Source organism: Leuresthes tenuis, unplaced genomic scaffold, assembly GCF_036924035.1.
Source record: "Leuresthes tenuis unplaced genomic scaffold, fLeuTen1.0.hap1 SCAF_14, whole genome shotgun sequence".
NCBI lineage: Eukaryota > Metazoa > Chordata > Actinopteri > Atheriniformes > Atherinopsidae > Leuresthes > Leuresthes tenuis.
The window spans coordinates 9,334,370-9,360,158 of NW_027325368.1; the positions used below are offsets into that span (position 1 = coordinate 9,334,370).

Below are 25,789 nucleotides of genomic sequence, written 5' to 3' on the forward strand. Positions count from 1 at the left end.
GAAAGCTAGAAATCTCAACTGCACTGAATTAACTTAGTATTAGTCAAATATCAAATCCAATAAAAGCGAAGATATTCACGTTTTCTGCTCTAGCTCACCCACAGTAGGTTTCCCTGGGACTGGTTTCACCATTAAAAGCTAAAGCAAACACAAAATGTCAAACAGATAGCTTCTGAGTTCACTGTGACTTTCAAGATTCCTTGTATGTGAGCACATTCTTTTTATTTATTTTTTCATCGGTGCTGGAAAACAGGCAGACCTGTCTCTAGAAAGGTGGAATGTTACCAAGCCATCATTAGTTGAGTTCTCCACTGTGAGGGCTTCAATTAGAAAGTGTCTCATTCCCTGGCAACTCATTTCTGAACAGGTTTTATCAAGAAAAAGGTCAAGCTAGAAATATGTAAGTTGTAAAAATAAAACAAAAAAAAAACCTGCCTGATTAAGTGAAAATGTACTAAAGATCAAACTTCAAAACGATATTGCTCCTTTTATTATTGATAGAAATGCACCATCTGAGTCAATTGTGGGGGAAAACAAGCCTTAATTGTACAGATTTTTCTTTTCCTTTTTTTTTTTTAAAAACATATTTGCAAATTAAATTGAGTGCAGTGTCTCAACTGTCCTGTGCAAAATGTGTTTAGTGGTCCTGTGTTTGTTGGCAGTAAACAAATTACGGCCTCACTGGAAAGAAAAGGCCTCTATTTGCTTGCAATGCATTATAGTCCCTGGTGCAGAGGCAGAAAATGACTGCGACACAATGCCAGTAATAAATATCTCAGGAGCCAGGCAAGTCCGGACAACAAACCTGACTGGATAAACAGCATAGAAATCTCATTGCACCTCTTCCAGGCAAGATAAATACATACAGAAGCTGTATAGGAAAGATTTAATACCGAACCCTGCTTCTCTGACAACTTAATCCTATCTCTTCCTTGGCGCTATTCAGATCAGCCACAATGACCAAAATAAGGTTTTCTGTTTAACTGCTTTTCCCAACATTACTTCTTCTCTGTCTGTAATTCTCTTTTTGAATGTTGCTTTCCTATCGTTTTTATGGTTGTTCCTTTATTCTTGAAGAGGGTGAATGGTCAGCCCATATTCCCCATCGCATGCTTCAGGCTGCTGATGAAAGTAACGCAGCATTGTAGGCACAGATTTTAATTTTGGGATGGCTACTTAGAGCTTTTTGTCAAAACTTTCTAAAGTAATATAGCAGCACAAATCCGAATAACACAAAAAGCATTTATGGACAAACTATCTCAAACACACGCACACGTACACTCACAGATCCACAGGTGAACTGTATTTTTTAGCTCCTTTGTGACAGTCTGTGTCACAGATTTAATTTCTCCCACCATCTGCTGGCTGCAGGCCCAGCGTTGTAGATCATATCCTGCCTGACAGATACAAACTGCATCTGTCTATGCATGCTTCTCCCAAGGACTCGCACAATATGGCTGGGTGGAATCACTCTTCTGGCCACACAGTCTCTATCCTTACATCCTTGCTCCCAAGGACTTGGACACTGTATGTAGGACAGGTAGATTTTTAGAGTTGTCGCATGTTAATCGCACCTGCTTCTCTCCAGGAAATTAAGAGGCCTTCTGTCCTGGTACAGTAATATCTGCGTGAAGGACAGCAAAAGTGAGCCAGATTATTTAGAATATTAAAAATGCTATAAAAAATGTCCTGGTGTTTTTACTAACCTATTACTGCAGCGCCTTCGCCTCCCTTTTTCCAATTCCAAGCAGTCAATCTCAGAGTCTTTGCTCAAGCATGCGCATGAAGCGTTAGTGTATATTTTTGTGGTGTAAAAGCTTCTGCAAACTATGGTGACCCAGAAACTCGGTGTCCGCATCCTTGCACAAAGATTCTTAGGTTGCATAGCTCTTACATGGTGTGGCTTTAATCAGCATCCAGACCACGCTGAAGTTTTATTGAACAAAAAGTGAACAATCTAATAGTGTTATAGTTGTTCTTTATCAGATTCAACGTAAAAAGTTGTGTTCGATAGTCAGTCATATTGACTCCAGTTATGGATGATCCCGTGAGATTTGACAGCCGACTACATTCTTCATGTAATGCGGAAGGCATCTGGACTGAGTTTTTTTTTTTTTTTTTTTGCTTTGAGGCAACATTTTATCATCTGTATTTGTCCGTCAATAGCTCCATGCTTTTGGCAAGCAGTGTTTGCAATGTCTGGTATGTCTGCGCCATTATTACTGATCATGTCTATGGCCTCGAGGGAGGGAGAAAAGGGACAGGGAAGAACATGACAGAAGTGACTGATAGGGCATTTGATACATTTAATTATTACTTTAGACATGAGGAATCCTCTTGTTTTTTATTGTTTTTGTCATAAAACTTTTGACTATCATGTCTACTGATGACATTTTTCCTGTGACTGTCTGACTATCTGCTGCGGTATATTAATGATGCTGATGTGAGCAGCACCAAGTAACAAAAGTGAAAGTATACTTTTTTTTTTTTTTTTGGTTTGTTTCATAAATCCATTTTTAACCACTAAAACTAAATCTGCTTTGTCTCTAGCATAGACACAAGTTGACAGTGGAATCCTAGCACTGCTACAGTGACTGCCCTGCAATAAATGCAGCCTTTGTTCAGAGATTTGCACTACAGAGAGCTGAGTGTCTCATAATATGTTGTAAGTATTCAGACAACACCAGAAAAACAGCCACTAAATGTTCATTGGATGAGATGCTTTCGTTTCACATAATTAACTTCCGGGTGGAAGTGTTCATTCCAGAGCTATTAAAAGTAGTCTACACAGTATGTGCTGAAAAACTTTTTTGCTCCTGGCTCTTGTCACATTTACAGCAACTGGAGCTACAGGCTGTCACAGTTTTACACCTGCATGGCCTCTGTTATGATTGCTATGACGTATTGTGCTTTCTGTCTGGGCGTTCTGGAAGATATTGAAGATGTGACAAGACAATTACATCCATTAATGTCTGCGGATTGTCAGGAAGACACATATCTATGGATCAACACCTTCTTATAAGTATACTGTTATAAGAAGACATGTTTGTGAGGTGTCAGCCAAATGTTTTCATCGTGTCTTACTGTTAGCTTTACAGGGGCTAGTAGAGAGAGTGAGGCATCAAAATGTGAGGATCCAATGAAATTAGTCTGAAATACAAGCACCCTAAATGAATTTAAGCTCAGAGGGTGATAGAAACTGTCACTCACAAACGTCCTCCTAAATCAAATTGATTTTTGAAGGGCCAATAGCAAGTCAATGTGTACTTAACACCTGATCGCTCTGAGCCTTATAGACAGCAAGAGTTAAATTTAGCAATAAATCAATTTGTTCATCACTTTATACAGTTCCTCCTGCTTAGTTACATGCTTTATTGCTATATGTATGGTAAAAAACTCCACCTCTAAGCCAGGCTTGGTTTTCTGAATCTCATCATTGGTAATAAAGAAGTATATTACATTTAATAGTCTCTATGGCACAGTAGAATTTGTGGAGATGACTCTGTATTTAAATCATGTGGACCTTAGAGTAAAAACTTTTTATGTCATAGATTTCTAACAAATGGCCAATATTAGTATCCCTATTCACAATTGCTCATTTTATTGGTTGGTTTAGTATGGCTCATCATCCAAATGCTTTGATGTTGCTATCAAAGAAAGCCACCCATTTCTAGCTTTGTTAACACTCGGAAATCAGGAAACATAATAACTCCCCAAATGATTAACAGTCTATTGTAAAAAACCTGACCTCTTTTTTTTTTTTTTTGCCTTCATTTGCTACACCATGTTAAGCCAAAATCTATTACCATGAAAAAAAAATTAACTTAACATGAATAATGAAATAAAATCTGGGCAGTGCATCAAACAGATCCCTACCTTTAAAAAAAACCCCAACACTCTGGACATTCACCGTTACAGGTAAAGAGCAAGGTCTGCCTCATAGCTCTGTAGGCCAGTGAGTCAACAGCTCCCCAGGCCCTGACTGGCTATGGATGGATGGGCCTGCAGCATGTCAAGGGGTTTCTAATACCTACACTCAGTGAGCTGACTAATGGGAGTCCTGTCACCCTGACCCCTTTTCCTCACACATTTACACAACAAGACCTCATTGCTTATCCACTGGGTCACACAAGGCAGACGGGAACGGCTTGTCTCACTATGGGGGCATCGCTGTAAGTTTCCCATTTTTCTCATGTTAAAGAGCCAGGGTGCTGTTTTCTTTAGGCTGGTCAAGAATGTGTTTTCAAGGTTGCGGCTGATCAGTCTACCTAAATCTGTCAACAGCACTGTTAGGTTTGCATGCAGTTCATCTCTATTTTTACTTTAACCTGTGTAAAAGAGATGGATGACTGAAGAAGCGTGCTGATATTCAGGTCTACTCTCCTCTACATTCATGAGCCCCTTTCAGACATGCGCTCTTTTCCAGTAATGTGTTGTTAATAGAACTGAACATGTGGATGGGATGCCTGAACAAGCAGTCTGTTCACTATAAATCTTACTCGGTCAGACACACTAGAATTTTCACTTTTAATATAGCAAATCTGAAGTGCTGCAATCACAGTAACAGATGGGCACACACAGGTAGTGGTGGATCTTAATTGGCAAATGGTCTACTTTTCAGAAGATTAGTAATTAACACCATTGCCCAAACTTTTTATCTCTGTTTTTCTTTCAATTCATCTTTTCACTGGACCCAAGGCAAAAGGAAAAATCATGCTGCATCCTCTATGTTTGACACACACACTTATAGTGGGCATTTTCACCCAGCTACCTGTAAAGTGAATACTCTTGTTGTAGTTGATGGCAACTGCACTCAAGTTTTAATTCACTATCCAGGCAAATCTGAAGTTATCTTTTGAAAAGCTGCTAAACAGAAATGTGAATCAGACATGTTTCCACAACTTGTCTGAAAAAAGGTGTTCTGGGCCGTGTAGTGTAGCCATTGCTTCTATTATTGTCACCACAGTAAAGAAGGCAGTTGTCCCAACTGAAAGCAAACCTCTGGGAAGAAAATCCCACAAATATTGAATTCGACATCCACAAAGGGACAATAGAAAGAGCTTTTCTTCAGGAAATCCTTTCATCTCTACGAATATCTGGAATATAATGCCAAACACGGCAAGTCGCCAGTCGGTCGAATGAGCTTGTGTGTCAACTCAGACTGGAAACAGTCGTCGAGTCGGTCATTTTAATCATTGTCGGGTCAGACACAACACAAAAAGTTGTTTCCATTCCCACTAGTACATATCAAGTCTCTGTGTTGCTGCTGTGGGTATTTCTGAATGTCATTGTAAGGAGCACCGATTTAAAAGTGGTCATGTTTGAATATTAGAAATGCCGTTTATGTTCAAAGGTGTTTGGTGAACTTGCTCATTCTTTAATTAGTTCTTAGGTAAAGTTCTGTGGTCAGTTTTTTACTTTGTTTGTGTCTTGACTACATGAAGATATATTGAGGTTAGACGCAAGCTGATGATTAAACTCACAGGAGAAAATGTTAAATGGAGAAAATGGTAAATGGATTGTTCGGCTTGTAAGAAGTAGGATAATATTTGACAAACCCTAATCGTTTTAAAGTGTGAACCCACTCGGTCCTCAAACACTGAGAGCTGCATGTCAAGTCTATACTTCCACAGAACAGCTACCAGAGTTAAATATTTTGCAGCAGGGGGTCATGTTTGCCTTGCCTCTTCGCTACTGATAACTACTGATGAAATGATTGCATTTTGCCTCTTCTGAGGTGAACAGTTAGTCGGTCATCCCGTGATGTGATACATTTGAACACCTATCACTTCTGCAAACCTCTACATAATCAAAGTTAAGGCCGTCGACATTGACTCACAGACTGTGTATTATTCATTATCTTTGACTGAGAGAATAAGTAAAGGCTGTCACAGGAGCCCAGTCATTGAGGATTTAATTAACAGAACCTGCCACATTCCACTACATCCACTGCCTTTCTCAGAACTCATAAAAGCCATCCCTATCTGCTGTAATTACACTAAACATGTCACCATAAAGCTCAGCCGATGATTAATTTGAGTTGTGGAGAAGATCAATTAATTCATTTATTTGCAAGCCACCGCTTTGCCCCCCTGTGTAGGACGATTTCATTAACCGTCACGCTTTCCGATTTTTGGTCCTGCCCTTGTTCTTTTTCCCCAAGAAACCGGGAGAAATAGCCCGTCTTATTAGCCACATAGCATTACCACAGAAATTTACCATGAGCCCTGAGGTTTTTCCATCTCAGAGGCAGTTACATTAAAATGAATAGTAAACCACAATCCGTGTACTCTGTAATACCATAATCTCAAGGGTCTTCAATCAGACTCCTGTTAGAAGGACCACAAGGCAAGAAGTAGAGCTGTAATACCAAAATGAAAGCCTACAGCTCTCGTACAGCGTAGTTAATGGAGGATGTGATTCTGTGCAGCAGCACTTGTCCCACAAGGTGACTCAGTCAGCATAACCATGTGAATTTTGAGGACCACCCCTGGGTTGCAGTAATGGGTTAGGGGCCAGGGTGATGTACTAACCGGTGCGCCGCAGCATAAATAACAGGCACAGAGCATCTGGCAGAACCGTAGATCATACTGACGACAGTGGAAGTATGATATCGCATATGAAAAGAGAGAGAAGTGGAGATAAATAGGAACGTGGCGAGAGAGATGATAAAAAGAGGGGATGAACAAGAGGAAAGAGTTTGGCGGGGTTGAATTAGATGACTGTCATTGATTATCTGCCTGTTGGTGAAGAAGTAAGGCCAAATGTTCTGCCCAGCTCGACAAAAAAAAGCATATTATTTCAAAGGTCATGGCATACATTACAGTCTTTTTACTCAAAGGACTCTTGGATAAACAGCAGAATTACTGTAGAGTGATACCACCGCACGCATGTTGGTGTGCGTTAACAACAGCATTAGCTGTGTTTTTGTTATGGCTGTATCTCTGTGATGGTCCGTTGCGTGCAGGTGTGTCTGTGCTTGCAGCTCATATTTCCGGAGGACTGTTTGTCTGATGCCCTGCTGTCTCCACAGCAACTGCCAAAACACCTGGTCTAAGAGGTGGTGTGCCAAAGACTACAGGCTCGACAATATGTTCAGCGTACATTTCAATGCACATTGTACAGTTGTGTTCTTTTACCCTGCTGTTTTATCCCAACTGTAGTAAACAGCCTTATCCGTCACATAAGGCTGTGCGTAATCGCCCACCTAGTCACCGTTCACACCGGCTCAGGTTGATCTGTGAAAATAATTAGTTTGGTTAGGATTTGCATTAGGTTGTCTTTGTTTTCTTTCTCCATGGAGATTTTCGGCATTTTTTCATTTCGTTACAGCAGCATTACATCAATGGCCTCCTTTTCGGGGTCTTTGATGTTAGGGTGTGCTGTGTCACCCATGCCGAGGAGACCTCTGCAGTGGGATCTCTGCCAGCTACTATTCCTGTGAAAAGCAGGAGAGCATTGCTCACATGCATCTCACGGCAAACATGTGAGAAAACTCTGATGTTTTTTTGCATTTCAAAAGCAGAGGCAGTCATATGAATACCAGTCAGGTCAGTGTGACTTTCTGAAGAACCTATTAGTAAGTTCTTTTCACCAGATTTCAGAAAATCTTATTAAAAACCTGGAAGCCTTACTATACCTATCAAACACAAATGTGGAGAAACTTACTAACCCAGTGAACATGACTGCGATTTTTAATATACTGGAAATGTTGTATCCATTACTACTGTCCAATGGAGTGTAGTGCCATCACCACCTTTGCAGTTTTCCAAGTGAACTCGCTGACACACCACCAGCAATCCAGCTATTCAAGGAGCTTTTTCACTTGATCTCGTGTTAGCTTTGGCTTTGTGTTTGCACCTCCTGCTGCCGCTGACACCTCTCACACACTCCGGCGTCTCAGGCAGATGCAAATGTCTGTCTCGTCGATGTTCTGGCCCAGAAACAGCTGCGGGCCATGTGCTTTGTTTCCTCAGACTGCTCTTCTGCTTTTCAGTGCCAACTTGACTTCGAGACTAGTTGAGACACGGGCAACACTTATTGCACTATTTTTAGTTTGCTTTAAAGGTAGCAAAGATAGAAAGAGTGCAATTAAACATTAATCAGTTGAACAAATTTAAAAAAACACAAGCAGTTTTAGTTCTTTAGCATCACAAATGTTATTTTACTCTTTGAAACATTTAGCCATTACTCAATAGCCAGTTGGCCTTCATTTATATTTTGGAAGCATCCACCTTTTTTTAAGAGACAGTGCAGTGATGTCTGAGTAAAAGGAGTACATTGTAGAGCAGTAATATTTCATAGGGCCAGGGGCTGTTTTTTTCCACCATGGTCGTTTGGTTGACACTATCAAAGGAGACATCACCTTTGATTTTTGTCAGCCATCGGGAACATGTTGGAGATCATTAGGTTTTTCATTTTTTTGTCCAAAATGAGATCAGCTCAGGTGTATGAAGGTAGGAAGAACATCCTACATGCTGTTTAACCTTCATTTTTTTCACGGCAAACATTGGTGCTGAATTAGATTAACTATTGATACATATCGACACAACTCCTGTTCATGCTGTTGCAGCATTTTCTCATGAATATTTCGAGCCATATGCTTCCCCCTCTATATTTCACGACTCTAATTTTCTTCCGTACATCGCAACTTAAAACATTCATAGCGGCACATGACATTCACCCTCTTCTGGCACTTAAGACTATAAGGAGGAAGGAGATATGGAAATGAGGCAGGCGAGTCTTGTATCATCTGCCACTATGTCAGGGCTCCCCTGTTAGACGGGAAGTGGGGTGTCTGGAGTGTTTGCCCTCACTGAGATGAGTGTGTTTGGGTTGTGGGAAAAACGCTGGCTGACGTTAGTGTGGGATTGAGCTCCAGCAGCCTCCCGGTGGGACGAGAGGACAGGGATGGGGCTCTTTCTGCAGGGTTCTGATTAGACCCATCGCCCTTGCTGCCACGCTCCACTCACACTGGTAATTGGAGCTGGCAGGAGGTTGGCATGCACCCCTCGCCCGCCCCCTCCTCTTTTACACCCGACCCTTCTCCCTTTTACTCATTTTTACTCTCCTCTCTTATCTAAATCTTTACTCTACCTGTCACAGAGACATACCTACTCGACAAAAAATAGTTCTGATTACCATATCTTGTGCTCCTAATTTCAGCAATTATGATAACACTAGAGCATCTCGCTGCCTTTATAAATGATGTTGTTAATGTTTCCCTATGTCTTTTGTGTATAATCAAGGCCCCCACTGCTATCCTAATTGAGTAGTGCAACAACAAGACCACATCCAGCCCAACCCCCTTGTGCACTTTTTTTTCCTCTGCTAGAACCAATGTAAACTCTAAGTTCATCTGCTGAGCGTCTCGTATTGCAGAATGACTCTGCGTGATAAACGGCTGCTGAGAGAACAATGGTCCTATTTATTTTTCCACAACATGGAAGAACCAGTTTATGCGTACCTAGCTTAAGCCATTCTGCCTCTGGCCTTTCTCATTTGCAAATCCAGGGTGTTTCATTAGATAGCACTGGGAAAAAAAAAAACACTGGTATTCTCAGCCGAAGACATCTATAACACTATATCAGATTTGTTGGAGAATGATGGTTTGCATACAACATGATTTTTGAGTTCTGCATAGAAAGTGAATAGATTGCTCTGGTAATAATTAGACTATGAAGCACAACACACGAATCTTTCTATGAGTATAACTTAGAACGTTAGAATTTTTTTTTAGCTGCAACAGCACCGTTCATCTTGGTAATGGAGTGCCTATGAGACATTATTACAATTTTTTTTTTTTTTTTTGCCTCGCTTGTATTTTCTTGCCTGGAGGAGAAAGAGGAGTGGATCTTTTTATCTGTGTGTACGTGTGAGAGGAATAACACTAAAGTGTGTTGGATCCTTTTATTAAAAATTCCCTCTATCTGTGCAAACATCAACCTGCACGGCCCGCACCATTTCACTGGTTTCTCTCCAAATTTTACCCATCTCCTCTCTTCTCGCTTAAAGAGCTCCGAACAAAGGCATGTCTTTGTCTCCTCGGGATGACAAGTTGGCAGACAAGGCCAGCCGCAGGAACTGCAGTAGGAGAAATAGACAAGACATGCAAATCTTACCCAAAAGCTTGACACAATCTTTGGTGAATTTAACGAAAGAGCTCTCAATTATTCCTTTTAAATGAAAGCCAAGGACATAGGCATTTCTGCTCGAGTCGAATTTTACTGTACTCTTTTGGGATATTTTACTTTTCACTGTGAGCTTTTAACCAAATTAAAATATCAGTTCAACTTTTTACAAAACATTAACAGAAAGTGCAAAGTTCTTTTGCGATGTTTCACAACCTGTACCAATCAACTTAACTATATATTTTGTAGCATTTTTCTTGCTCATTTCTACAGTTTTGCTTGAATAGTGTGATTTTTTATTTTTATTTTTTCAAGATTGAAACAAAGTTATTGCTGAAGCAAAAGCTCCTGAGGCAGAGTTTTAAAAAGATTTGAAGCCTCTCATGTATGTAAGAACCTTTGAGAGCACAATAACATGTTGGGACATTCAGCTTAAAATTTAGCCAGGGGTGTAGTTTTGCCCCTTCTCTGAAAAAGTTAAAACACTTCAGGTGCAACCATGATACATAAATCTGTCAAATCAGCTTTTAGCAGAATGTTTTTTTCTTTTATGCTTCAGTAAGAACAAGTTACACGTTCTGAGCTGAGCGTTTCTGTGGCTCCTCTGTACATAAAGGGTGTCCTTGCACCCTTTCCTGTCTAATGTTTGACAGTTTTAACAATGTAGGAGTTCACAGTCACATACCACTAATCACACATACTGTTTTCTTGTAGTAGTTCACCTGTATTGCAAACATTAAACAGAACTCAAGGTTAGATTAATGTGTAAGCTTTGCAGCTGCTCTTGAATTATTCCCAGTTTGGGGTTCCTGATATGACAGGGCCGCTGACTCGTGTAATAACTCCTTTGGGGTCTTTTGCCCCATTTTACCATTGGTTTGCATTCTTCACAGCCCAACAACATTTGGCAATAATGTTAATAATAAATGTTCTACGCAGCACCACAACAGGCACGGGTGGGAAATATCTTGGACTAATATTCCAATTTCTACTGTGAAGGCGTATTTCCACAGAACACTATAGCATTGGTATTGTCTTTCTTCCCAGCAGGTCAAAGGGTTTATTTCAGTAACTCTTACTTTTTACACAAACTTAAATGTGCCTGTAGGTATATACAGGCATGACAAACCTCTCAGCCATCTTAGGGTACCTTGCTTGGTGTGATCGACATTAGAATGTCGTGTCTCATTGAATCGTCTTAGATCCACTGCATGAGGAAATGCAGCACTGCTTTGTCTGAGATTCGAGGGATCTTGGGGGTCCTGTTGTGTCCTACACATACAAACAACAAGATGCATAAACATTGGAAAATTAGGTGGATACGATTAGATAGCCATATTTCTCTCTCATATCTCCACTTGGTTGATAATTCTGATTTTGAATTAAAGAGTTTGCTGAGCAATAAAATTGCGAATTTTTCTGATTTTTTTTTTTTCACCGGGCATATATGTATGTATAACATTATCTTTGAAATGCTTCTGGGGGTCCAGAGATTGAGTTGCTGCATCACTACACAGTAAATCTTTGCCTGCTGTCCTGAGCACAACCATCAGGCCTTGCAGCCAGCTGCCCTGTGAGGGCGTGCTTGAGAAAACTGGGTCCAGCCTAAAAGGGATGATTTTTCAGAGTTGATCCATTATTGAAAAAAAATCAATGTGACTTAGAACTAGGCCAGAATGGAGTTAACTCAATATTTGGCATACATAAGGACTGTGTGTTATCTTTCTTTACAGACAAAGTGTGCGTTTGAGATTTTCCCCTTAAATCCTGATTCTGAAAATGCACCTTTAACGTTATTCCTACTGGGCAGTTTTCTCCCTCCTCTTGTTCTTGTCTTTGTTCCCATCTCTCTCTACCTTTGTCCTTCTCTTTCTCTTCAAAAGGTATGAGAGAGAGCAAACCACAGAGGAACACAAGGCGCGACAATACTGTTACCACTGTTCACTCGATAGCAAACTATACAGTCGAGTAGCCTGTATTGTAGAGGTATCCTCTTTTGTAGAGATATCATTTGGGATGTCTGAAAACTAATTCTGCATCTTTAGAAAGGAAGTAAGCCTCACCACAAAGATAAGAGGCCATGCACAGACCCGTCGACAGTGTCTGAATATGAGACGGTCTGGGCTACGGGCCAAACACAAGGGTGAAAGGAGGAACAACTGCTCTGCTGAGGATAAGAACAAAAAACATCTCCCGCACTTCTTTCATGCTCAAGTTATATAAATCTACATAGAGATTTTTGACTCAGATAAGTCGATAGGTTTTGCTGGAGGTGTGGTGTCTTATTTAATACATTTAAAAGGGTCAGACTGTAATCAAAACATTAGTCTGGAGTGTCTGCATGCTTAAGAAAGTAGGAAAGCATGCAGGCATAGAGAGTTCATTGGTTTTGTGAGTATGAGGACAACAACTTGTTGTTGAACTTGTTAGATGAAATACTTGTTTTGATGTTCGTAGTACGTAGTTTCTCTTTGTTGAGGAATTAATTGGAGGTTTGCAGATAATGATATCTTATATCACTCCTATGCTCTTGTTATTCATAAACATCATTATTTACTGCCACGGTTTTATATGTGACCGTTCTTGTGTGGTGAAAAGAAACTGGTTGCTTCACAATTTACTGAGGGAACCCACTGACACTTTATTTCCAATCATGCTCTTCACCAACATTCCCCGAAGGTAATTCCTACTGAATCTGTCAGTATAACTTTTGGAACACTAAATTTATGCTCTGTGACTGATTGGCAACCTGTCCAGGGTGAATCTGGTTTCCAGACCCTGCAAAGAAAAAGAGGGTAAAGATAATTGATGAATGGATGAATAGATGAATCTGGGCACAATTATCCTCAACTTTTTGAATCATTCTTTCCTTCCTCCAGAGCAGCTATTCTTTGCTTTTTGTTAGATAACCTGTAGCTACAGATCTTTTCACTGTGAACCAAAGGCAGAAGTTCCAATCATTAACATTTATTTCATCTTTGACACTTTACCCCCAACGACAGATTTACATATGAAGAGACAGTTGAAAAAGATTACCGGTTCAAGAGCGAGTGAATAATCACATCTCTCAAGGATCGTCATGTTTCTTCTTTATTACCGCTCGAAGGATTTGTTAAGAGTGAAGGGTGGGAGTTCGGATTTTGGTTTAGCTGCACAGTTGGACCACATCATTGAGAGTTATATTGTCATCAGATACAGTATAATTAAGGACGCATTAGGGTTTTCACACCAGCCCGTGTCTTTCTAAACGTAACACACTGAGTTATTAAATTGTGTCATGATGAGAGTGTAAAGAGTTGAATTACCCAAGTGTTCCTAGCTTGCTTTATCTGGCAAAAACATCTGCTACGCACAGAATAAAACTTGTCATCTGTACACAAATGGGTGCTGAGTGGAGACTGTAAATTAATTTGCCAAAAAATAAAAAAATCTATCTAAATAGCTGTTAACTGTTATGACTTGACTGTCAGTCTTCTGAAATGCAATCACCAGCTGTGACTGTCTAATATCTGGTGGATGCTTTGTGCTGGGATGTTCCTCCTCCTGTTTATACGTGGAATAATTGTCTCAAAGTTGGTTCTGATGTAGCCTGAGGGCATTTTCAGACCCAAAAGTCTGACCAAGGTTCATGTTTTCCAAAGAACTTAACACAGCATGCCTGTGCAGCCTGTCGCCATCGCCTTCATGTCCAGCATCTGTCTGTACTCTGCGTTGATTGGGTTGTTGCTGGCATGTATCTGACATTGGTGTCTTAATAGATGAAGAAAAATGAATGAACACATTAATTATGTTGTCACTATGATTATGTTATTCTGTCTTTATTTCTAGTAGCACCAGCTTGAAGTGCAAAACCCATGCCTTCTGATATCCTCTCATACTCTCAGAAAACATTGAAGATTGCTGCGTTCTTTTCCCATTGACTCGTAGAACAATATTTCTATGAAAAACCTGAGCTCCACATTAGCCCACGTACGACTGCACCTTGTGTTTTTTTCTTTGGGTTCTGGTGTCAACACACTTAGCTTCCTGTCTTAAAGGCTGCGCCATTGAAAAGGATTTCCAACAGGAAAGAAAACACATTACAGTTAATGTCATCTGGACTTAGACCATCTCTTACCATCAGACCAACATTGCCTGTTTGGGACAGACCCGAGGAGGGGCAAGTTTAACACTCGTATTTTTGGTTCGGATCACGTTAAGGAGTTCGAAAGTTCAACCAAACGAGTTAGTCGTGAAAGCGCCCCCTGAGAATCTGTTAGTCGTGATTTGATAATCTTCTTGAGAGTCAGTATATATTTGAGACGACTTTTTACGCCAGAATTCCAAATTCTATTATCAGGATCATACTTAATGTTGTTGTGGAAATGCCGTTACATTAACTATGATGAGTTGGATTATTCAAATAGGTTTGTTTAGTTTTCTAAGCCTAAGGCAGCTCATCTATGCATGAGTACCCAGAGGCAGATTGCAGCCATCCCTCCTCTCTCTAAACCTGAGACTTGCTGTGCCGGGTAATAAGCTTGCTATGATAATCAGTTACTAACAGGATTCTTTTTTTCCTATCGAATCTAAATCAGCCCCAGATCTGCCATTCCCCAGTAGTATTGCCTGCTCTCACACTAATTTCGTGTGCGTGGGAGTATATGCTGTGATTACGGTTTGGCCTGTAGCACCTGAACTATATTTGCTCTCTTTCATCCTTGTGTCTGACCTTGCCAGCTGAACAGATCCGATGAACTCATCTTACAGCAGTTCAAAGATGATTCCATCAGAATGTTTTGTAAACACAACTTTCCTCTATTTATTCATTTGATAAATTTTTTCTCTTTTTTTTCTGTATCTGTGTATTCTTTGTAACTGTGGCACAACTAAAAACTGCTTTTGCAAATTTCAGAGAACCAGATTCCCCATGGCTTCCCCACCATTGATATGGGCCCCCAGCTGAAGGTGGTTGAAAAGACCAGGACTGCCACAATGCTGTGTGCTGCCAGCGGCAACCCAGACCCAGAGATCTCCTGGTTCAAGGACATGCTTCCAGTGGACATCAGCAGCAGCAACGGGCGCATCAAACAGCTTCGTTCAGGTACAGCTTGATTAAGATCTGAGTAGATTCCTGTAAGGTCATGACTCACTGATAAATGTAAATAAAATAGAGACAAGCTGCAGTGTGCAAGATGGGACTGCATTCCAGCAGACCTCATGTTCGACATGAAGATAATGTGAAAGACGAACAAAAGGCCTTTGTTGTCCTGTACGATTTCACGCATTCACTTTCATCACAAAGGATTTGAAATTTTTACTCAGCTTGTCATCTACTTCGAGTTCTTAGTTTTATTTCTGACAACAGCACAGCAGCCACTTACAAAGTATCTGAAGTTGGAATGGCACCGTCCCAGTGATTCTTGCAGTCTTTGACAGTGATACACAAACTTTTCAAACGCTCTGAAGTACAGGACTCGTTTTTTTTTCTCTCCAAATGAAGTCATCCTTAATCCTCCTCCTTGAACATGCAGCTGGGTCACAATGAGGCCAGCAGATGATGCTTTAGTCAGGATTCAACCTCAAACTAATGAAGTGCTCTTTGTTCGCAGTAGCACTTCCATTGATAACTTAACCGTGTCTTCCTGACCTCGATCCGATGTGACGCACACAAGGTTGAAAGATTTTTGGATTTTGACCAGGTTCTGGCTTTCACTCTGTGCAAAGCTGACCTCACTTTGTGAGGTAGTGATCCCTGCTACATGAGGTAGAGTTTTACTTTGGGTGCTCATAATGAAAGAGCAGCTTATACAGTGTCAGGCTGGGCTGCAGATTTGAGGAGCCATAGATTAAAGCTGAGAGCTTTGATAGAAGAAGCTTGGCACTAAGAGCTGGCCAGTGGGAGCCGGATCACTTGAGCGTGTTCACGAGGACTGTCCATGTTCCTGCAATGTTGCAACAACAAGCACAAATTAGAAACAAATTCCTACAAAACACATACTAACACAACTTATTAAGTGTTTGATTATGTTTTTAGTGCAAGAATAAAAATGTGAAAAAAAAACCAAGATTTTTTATCCCTTTTTACTTCCAGCGACAAACTTTTAATTAGTTTTCTTTCCCACATACATTGAGTGCCTGAAAATGTGCTGATATGTAATGCCCCCAGACTAACATTTCTTTTTATCCACCACCCTTTTCTTGACATCTGCTGCTGTATCAGGATTTACATTACAGCGTATGACCTAAAATGAGGCCAATTTTGCAAAAGCAATAAAAAAAATAAAAATAAAGCACTGTAATTTGTTGCCAGAGTTAAACAGGAAAGGCAGACTCAATTCTTCTTATTTTATCACACTTTCTAACTTTTTCATGAGCACACAGGCACATGTATTCTCTTTTCACACCATCTACTCTGTGGAGATACTAATTTCTGTTCAGTTTTATATCTTTGATGTGAATATTCTCACTGCCCGTCAGTCTTTTTACTGTGTATTACTTTCATTAATTACCCCTGTCCATGTTACTAACTGCTATCTGCACAAAGAGTGGAGGCCATATTAAATAAGAAAGTCTAATTAAGTTATCTTCATACTACTTCAATGCTGCTGTGAAGCAAGGGTAAATGTGGTTGCTGTCTATATAACCAGAAGGAGGAGCATTTTATTTCAGTGTTTGCCAGATAAAAAGGTTTCCTTCTGAAAGGTCATGCTGTTTTTCACCATTATAGACAACACAAACAGTCCAATAGTCACACTTGCTTTATACTGTAGCACTGATTAAGTGCGCTGAACTTTGTCACATTGCATATAAGTGGCCTCTATTCTCTATTAATTGTTTTTTTTTTTATCTATGGCCTGTCAGAAGACATGTTTTTTCTCCCACTGTTGCAAGTGGATTACTAACTAATCTTTCAACCCTGTTGTCATCAAAATTACTCCCACCTAGGTGGTACACCAATTAGAGGTAAGAATGTTGAATAGTGTATTGGAAAATATAATGTCCACACCATTCCCTCACGCCTACACCTGACCCCTATATTTTTCCATCGCCACATCACCAGGTTCATCCACATTGTTGGCGACTGTCCTCCCTTTTCCTCGTTCTCCTGCGTCTCCTCCCAACATGTTCTGTCTGCTGTCTGATCCTTAACAAACAAACAATCACCAACCTTGATATAACCCGAGTGGAAATCCACAAGTCCACTATGTTAGGTAGTAAATAAACTAATTTAAGGTTATTCCTACTGTGTTTGAAATGAACCACTTTAATGAGGAAACACAGAGCATCTTTAGGCTTCAGCCGCTCCTTTGGCTGCTCTGCAAAAGAGGCACGGAGTCAAATCTAAAGGCCACCATCATCACACGAGGATCTGCCTGCCTCATTTGCACAGACTCAGTGTATATTGATATGACTGCATTTGCATAAAGCCTATGCAGCCCCCCCCCCCAGCATAAGAACTGGATGCCTGATTGAGATTGTTATGGTGGAAGCCTCATCCCTTTTTTATGGAAATCATCTGCTTTTCCCCCTGACTGAAAACATGATTTCCACTCAACAACCCTAAATGTCAAATGTTGCTGAATGCAATTTTCCAAATTCCGAATTTTGTGTGTATTCGTGGCTCCTCATAAGGCCCATATTCAATTACATGGTTAACACTTTAGGAGTAAGCAGCATAAAGGCCTTGTAGATAAAAGTTGTAAAAGACCTACAATTATTCAAGTAGTTGGATATATTAAAGTGGCTTTGTGTTGCAGCCTGACAACTGCCATGTGGCAGTAACCTTTTACATTTTTGTAGTACTCACACTTTTCTCCCATCAGAAAGCTGGCAGACTGACAGATTGGTGACATCCACATTAGTATGCAGGTGCATGTCAGTGCTGAATCAGACAGTGATGAGCTCAGCAAGCCGAACAAACACCTTGGAGGGTTGTGTTGTCATGAGATCTGAAGTTTTATTCCCAAATGCCACTGCCCCGCCCGTCTTACTTCTGTTTTTTGTTCTCGTCTCGCTTTGAGTCCCTTACGGTTGGTGGTGAACCTGTTTGTTACATTCATCTCATGCTGCATGATGCGAAAAATGTATCCTAATCCCATCTTCTGCTGAGTATTTTTGTGATTTTCAAACTGCATGGTGGCTGGTGTTGGCGCCATGCTGCTTTGGGAGTCGTTATAACTGTTATCACTCTTTACATGGATTCTGCTAAGGGATGTGATTTTGTTTTTAACCATGCATTTTTTATCGTGGTGCAGGTAAGTTCTCCGTTGCGCTTCTTTATTTGTCAAATTATGACTTGCTTCATCTGTTGTCCATTTGCAAGTCAGTAGCGGTGATTACATGATGGCTATGGAAGTGGAGCATCTAAATTACCACCTCAAGCTTTTCTGTTTTGTTTGAAACAACATGTTGGCCTCTTCTCAGTTGCTTACAACAACTTGGAATTGTGAATACTAATAAAAGCCATCTGGCAATGGAGAATCTCCCTTTGGGAAAGCATGGTCAATAAATTCCCCACTGCCGACTGCACTGGCAGTTGTTTTGCTGCAGAATCTCAGGCCATCAAGCAAATCATCACTTACAAGTCATCCGTTGCATTTACCTGTTACTGAGTTCTTATATGGATGCTTGTTATATCTGAAAACATGATTTACCCACTATTTCAGTATACTTGTGTCCTGTGAAAAAGAAAGTACACCCGCTTCACTTCAGAGGATTTATATATTGTGACATAATAACAGATGTCATGGTATTAACAACACAAGTAATTTTATGACATTATTATTAATCGAAGAAAAACTAAGAAAAAATAGAGAAGCAAAGTGAAAAACTCAATACACCCTGGCTGCTTCCAAAGGAATTTATAGGGTAAGCAAATGCACTTGGTTACTGATTATTAGCAAGTGTGATCACCTTTATAAGAAAATAAGTTCTGGCAATTTGCGAATCTGGGGGGTTCAGGTATGTGATGAATTTCAAGCAAGAAAGACATCAGCAATGATCTTAGAGAAGCAATTGTTACTGCCCATCAATCTAGGAAGGGTTATAAGGGCAGTTCCAACAGTGAGGAAGATTATTCCCAAGTGGAAAACATTCCAGACGACTGTCAGTCTTCCCAGGAGTGGACGTCCCAGCAAGTTCACTCTAAGTCCAGACTTTGAAATGCTTAGAGAAACTGCAAAACACCCAAGAGCTACATCACAGTTAGCATGAGCTACATGCCTCAGTTGGCATGTTAAATGTTAAAGTTTATGACAGTACAATCAGAAAAAGAGTAAGTATGGTTTGTTTGGAGGGGTTGCAGGAGAAAGTCTCTTCTCTCCGAAAAGAACGATGCAGTTTGACTTTGGTTTGCACAGTTGCATCTGAATGAACTACAATACTTACAAAGCAATATCTTTCAGAGAGATGCAACTAATGTGCAGATGTTAATGGAGAAGTTCAAACCTCAACCTGATCTTTGGAGAGTTGTGCATAAACAGAAGCAGACAAACCTCAATAGACGGATGCAACATTATAAAGACGCATGAGCCAAAAATCCACGGCAATAGGATGCACTAATAACGTCATACAGAAAATTATTACTTCAAGTTATTGCTGCTAAAGGTGGTTCTACAAGCTACTGAATCATGGGTGTACCCGGTTTGTAACACTCTGCTTCTGCATTTTGGCTTACTTTTTGTTAGATAATTGACACAATGTAATTTTTCACATTGCAGTTTAACTGAGGCTGTTTATAGGACATAATTTTTTTTTTTTATTATGTCTTCATGTGTTTAACTTTATAATTGGGTGTGCTTTGTTTTTCACACGACTTTATATGAAAGTAAAATTCTTCTTGAGGTTTTAATGTTTGTCCTTTGGTTGAAATGTTTAAAAGATAACTAAAACAGCCATTTTATTGCTTATATCCCTTCCTCTGCAGCATATTATAGCTGCATGCAATCATTTGGCTTTGATAGATAACCCTCCGTGACACAAACACATTGGCTTGTCACACATTCCATAAGCTGCAGGGCTAATCAGACTTAGATGGTTTTGACATGTTATTTATACCATTAATTGACCCTCGCTCATGGTCTTTCATTCATCCTTAACACCACCAGGCAAATTTTCAATTAGCAGTTTTCCTAAATTTGCCAGAGTTGCTAAACATTATTGTTGCTTCAAGTATTTTCCCAATAAAACTCTACCCATGCCTGAGCATGAATATTGTTAGACTTGTTGACCGGAGGCTCTCTGGTGAGTCACTATACAGATATCTGCTTTGGTTTCTGTCTCCTAAATTTGTTAATCTTCCACGCAGGAGCTCTGCAAATTGAGAACAGCGAGGAGTCGGACCAGGGGAAATATGAATGCGTTGCCATGAACAGTGCTGGAACCCGTTACTCTTCTCCTGCCAATCTCTACGTCAGAGGTAAAGCCAAATGTCTCTCCCTTTTGTGGAGGTAATCAATCATAAGTGTCATTTCTGTTGTCTCAAGCATTTGCAAACCACAAGCAACTTTGAAACCTTCTAACGTGTCTTCTTTAATGCACTGTACAGCTAAGTTGTGGCATGATTTAAGCTCTTCCTTAAGAGTGTCTGGGATCATGTGGGAGTGTGCAGACTGCCATTAAATTTGTTGCACTTTCTTGCTGATGAATGGAGTGATTCACAGTGTTGCTCTGCTCACTTTCAAGGCCAGAAAAGTTCCAATCAGTCAGGATAAGGGGAAACAGCGCCTTTAACTGTTGTGTAATTTTCAATATTTGCACTATTCCTTGACTATTTCTATCTATTTCTCTGTCTCTGTCTTCACCACTATCCCTACTATCCCATCCCCTCCATTCCAATGAGCTGAACTAACATCAACCTCCTGTTTGGCTAAGAACTCAGCCAGGTGCAGCCCTTGAGAAAACAGCTGCATTGAAACCGTTTCCTCCGCTGGCATTGACGCCAGGCCTCCTTTCTTTTTTTTATATTGACTGTATCGAAAGGGTTCATTATTCCCCCCCAGCCCAACCCAAAGCTTCTAAAGACGAGGAAGGGTCTGGAGTTTCCAGGGTTTGTGTCTGCTGCGGCGTCTCTGTGAACAGACTAATGCAGGGTAAGGGCAGGATTGTGCTCTTTCAGCAAAAAGCCACTTTACGGGACAGAGTAGTCTAGGTTAGCCCGCTTTTATAAATCCACCATGTCTGATGTACATGAAACGCAATAGCCACTGCAGTTAGTGTGTGTGGTGGAGCGAGGGAGGGAGAAAAGTGTCATGGTGAGAATGTTGCCATTAGTTTCCTTACTCAGATTAATATTTAGAACTCTTTATTTTTCCCGCATAGGCAGGTAAGCGAAGTAAATGTTAGTTGCGGCACCCAAAACTTGCCCCTGAATCAAAGGTAAAGTCATGCTCAAGGATCACAGTGAAACCACACTTTCAGATTAAACACTGTGGGTTCCAGAAAGTTTGAGATCTTAAATCTTGACAGGAGGAGGTTGTCAGCCAAACAGCAAAGGCGAGGAAGGGATGTAAGTCTCTTCCATTAATCAGGACATGTCTGTCACAGGTGCAGACGCTGGCTTTTTTCCCCTCAGAGGTAATTACAGTCGTTGTGTGGTGTGGCGCCGGCAGGGCCTGGGGGCCCTGCTAGTCTGCAACACCACCCAGGTAGCTGTCAACCCACCGGCCCTAATACCAACTTTTTCCGCCAGCCTCACAACACCAATGGAGAGATAGAAATCAAACCAACCATAACCTTTTAAAAGTGTGCTTGACTGGAATGGAGAACAAAGGCTCTAGCCATGTTTTCGCTCAGTCTTTGTTACCACTGCAAAGGCGAGGAGACAAGACCCAGGACTGTTCTATCACCAGGCTGCTAGATTGGTTTTAAAACATGAAACTCAAGACAGGTTGCCTTTCAGATGCATGTCTTCCTTTCCTGTTGTTTTAAGTCGCAGCTTTTACTCTGTCACCCGTATCACCCACTTCATCATAACATGTTACGCAAACAAAGAGGTCACTGGATGACCGTTTACTCCTCGCAGGCTGTAAAAACATTGCTGGAGTTTTCTTGAATAATGTTAAAATGACACTTGACATTTGCACAAATAATTCCAGTCATTTTTAATGTAAAATTAGCTGTTTCATTAGTCCCTTTTTAATGTCTTTTTTTCCTTTTTGTTCATGAATCAATCAGCTGTTTAAAGTCTAAAGATTCCATCCTCCCTAAGTAGAACACTAACTGGTAGTCTTGGAAGACCCAATGAATTTAGCTTTATTTGAAGGTGACATATGAAAGGAGTACCCTGAGAGAAACTGAGGAATTATTCACCAACCACACATCTGTTGGACTTAAATGTGCTTGTTATGGGCAGATGTTTTGAATGTACAAATGTGTTTTTTTTGTTTAGTTTTTTTTTATTCCACTCATTGTTGTCACCTGATCTAATTCCTGTCTACAGGTACACAAACAGGCTGCCAGCAGCACCATTACCCTCCTTGTCTTGACATTTTAGAGCCACCAGAGAGTGATGTCCTCATATTTCTGTGTGGGTAGGGGGAGGATGAGACAGAAGGAGGGGGTGGTTTCGTGTACAGTGGGGGGTGTCTGCTCGTGGATTGTTTTCCCTTTTCGCTGTCTGTGTACCTATTAACTGTACGTCCTTCCACTTCTCATCCATTAAGACTGCCCGTGTTTGTAGGTGTGTAACTATGGGTCGCTCGCTGCGACCCTCCTCTAAAGGAGGACTCCATCAACGTGGGCTGAAGCACAAGCGTGCTGTGATTGTGCATGAGCGCTCATTTGTCAAGTGCTTATCCCACAATGGAGGAGGGATGTCAGCTTCTGTCTGCTGGCACTCTTTCATATATCCATGTGACATGTCAATATGTCACAGAGGATAAAGTGCTGCAGCTGGGTTTTTCTATACCAAAATATCTTCATGCTGTTTTATGTGTGTATGTCTGTGTGTCAAGGAGGGAAACCTGCAGAATGATCAATTCAAGTAGGATTTTTGAGAGGGAAGATTAGGCACAGAAGGATATTTAGGAACATCAGTGACTGCTCATGAGGTTGTGATCAATTTTAATTGAACAAAAATAGATGACAAGTCATGTCATAATTATTCAAAATCAAATCAATTGAACTGCTTAAGTGTGGATGTGAAACAAACGAATGAAGTGATCAAGTCAGTTTGGGTAAAAGGTGAAGACACTTCTGAGCCACTTTTGAAAGTTAGTTTCTCTCCTTGATGCTGTATCTATGCATTACTTTGCCTCTCTCTGCAATGTCACTAACCTCCACTGTGTCTACAAAAGCATCTGTCTGTTTCACTGCGTTGTCTTCCTCTTCACTTTGTATCTTTTCATCCCATTGCTCACCTCCATCAAATCACTTCACCCGCAAACAGGTCAACGTGAAGGTTGGTTTTCACTTTCTGTCACTTCCTTTCCATTTAGTGCAGATATTGTTTTAGGTGAGGTCAACCACCGCCTCCGCCTCCTATGGTGAACACCATCCCTTAGAGATAAATACATTAATAATAGGTCTCCCTAATCCTCGGCAGTGTAATTGTGTAGTGTTGTCTGCTTGTTTGCATGGATCCCTGAGTAGCTCTTGCACGCATTCCCGGGCCACTCCCCTAAACCGTGTTTCGATTAGTCTTGCCAAAACATATAAAGAAGTCCCCGAGCAGTTAGCTTAAGTCATTATTAGTCCTCTGTTGTGTTAGGTCGTTGTTCATTCTTCCCCACCACACCCATATTGTTCCCAGTAAACTGCATCCACCAAATCCTTTAGGTGCTTTCACCCTCAGACTTTCCATCCGCCTCAGTGGGCCCATCAGAGGTGTGTGATGGATTACTCGGGTATTCAGGTGGCAACCGGATTTGTCAGGTGTTTAGGCAGCAGCACACCCTTGCTCTCCCACTGAGGGACATGGGTATAAGAGCCGACAGAAACATTCTCTAGGGATTATGTGTGTTTTACCACCATAGGCAGTCTCCACCCAGAGACTGAAGGATAGACACATGTTGGTCTAATGAGAGGACAAGACTTCCTCCAGTCTCTGTGATGTTGCCGAAGGCTCGGAATGGTAGAGAAGGTTCTAATGTGGCTCTGTTAAAAAAGAACAGATGACACGTACTAAAGTTACAGTATTACGCCTGATCATGAACAGGTTTATAAAAGTGATTTTATGACTTGGTCCCTGATCTCTAATCCACTTAGTGTCTGACTGAACTCTGCTTTAAAGTGAATTAATTTTGACACTCACTTTGTTCATAGCAGGGGTAATGTTTAGGAAATTATCACTCCTCATGTACCATTTGCACAACTCTGCCACACAAAGAGCTGACCCGTGGAATATTAAAGAATGAGCTGGCAGAGTGCTGACAAGGGGATGATGGGCCATCATGGTAGCCTGGTGCTGATGCCAGGAAGCCTGCTGAGTCTGTGCCAGTCTGTGCCAGATATTGACTGAACAGGTTCTGCTATCCTTGGGCACTTTGTCAAGGCAGTTAAATTTATAGGTATCCAGAAAGCAGGCAGGCAGAGTGGAGACAGGGCTTATTTTGTGGTTTTGATAGAGTCCCGGAGCCCATCTCTCCGAGCCGCTCTCGACAGGAGAGAGGCTCCGGGGGAATCGATAACAATTACCTGCCCTCTAGTCATTTTGTTCCACAGCACCTCTCCAAACTTAACCGCACGCCATGAATTATTCACAACATTAAGTGTTCAATATACACAGCCCCCATTGACTGACTGCTCTTACCACTGTTAAGTCTTTGGAATCATGAAAGAATAACAGCTACTTTGAGCTTAATGGTTTATATTAGACCTGCTTCTCTCTGGCTTCTCTTTTTCCATAAGCATATGTTGTGAAAAGTAGCTTCACTTGAAGAATGTTACACAGATGGCTACCAAAATGAGTGGAATATGTTTCTGCAAGTCCTCAAGGAAAGTGAGTTGTGCTGTAGTCACACTGGAAATCAGATGTTCAGTTAATTGTATGAGATAATTGGGCAAAGTTCTTCCTTTATCCTCTTCTCACTAGTGTACTCAGGCTTGTTATCCCATCCCATATCTGTCCCCGACTCCAATGCATGCTCTGTTTGAGAATGTCATCCATGGCTTGTTCCCAGGCTCGTAACACTACTCAGCTTGTCCAGTCTTTACATGTAAAAAACAGCCATATTCTCAGGAACCACAGGGTACTCGTTTTATTTGCTATTTTAAGAGCACTTAATGTATGGCTTTTTTTTTCCCAGCACGGAACTCTTGTGGTGTAGTTGCATGGTAAACCCTTTTGCCTAACCTCTTTACAGCCCCTCGTGTTGTTTTGGAAATTGTGGTAGAGAAAGTCACAAGGCCAAATTCCAAAACATGCTTGACTGTGTGTGACTCAGACTTGGAATAATAATTATTTTTTGATTCTGAGCCAAGTAGTTTCAGCCCACATGAGAGTGTTGATTAAAACGGCAGAAAGTCTACACGCAGCACCTCAATTATTATGGGAAAATTCAGATGAATGTGAACCTGGTCCCCCTTATTATAGCTCGGTCCAGAGAACCAGCCTTTTCCTGACTGGAATCTCAAAAGGTGCTTTTGTGTTTTTCCATTTCACCGCATAATGAGGGGAATAACAAGCATGGCTGTAACGACGTTCCGGTTCAAATTAGACCGGGGAGGGTGGGGTGGAG

General features: G+C 40.9%; 1 protein-coding gene across 11 annotated transcripts in view; it reads left to right on the forward strand.

The window, feature by feature from the left end:
- The window catches only part of LOC140268457 (receptor-type tyrosine-protein phosphatase F), a 169,753-nt gene that overhangs the window by 77,044 nt on the left and 66,920 nt on the right, over positions 1–25,789 (forward strand). For all 11 annotated transcript variants that reach the window (XM_072363323.1, XM_072363322.1, XM_072363326.1 and 8 more), the window contains exons 5-6: positions 15,025–15,213; positions 20,419–20,529. In XM_072363323.1, the coding sequence (XP_072219424.1) occupies positions 15,025–15,213; positions 20,419–20,529 (300 nt within the window). The remainder of the gene's footprint in view (positions 1–15,024; positions 15,214–20,418; positions 20,530–25,789) is intronic.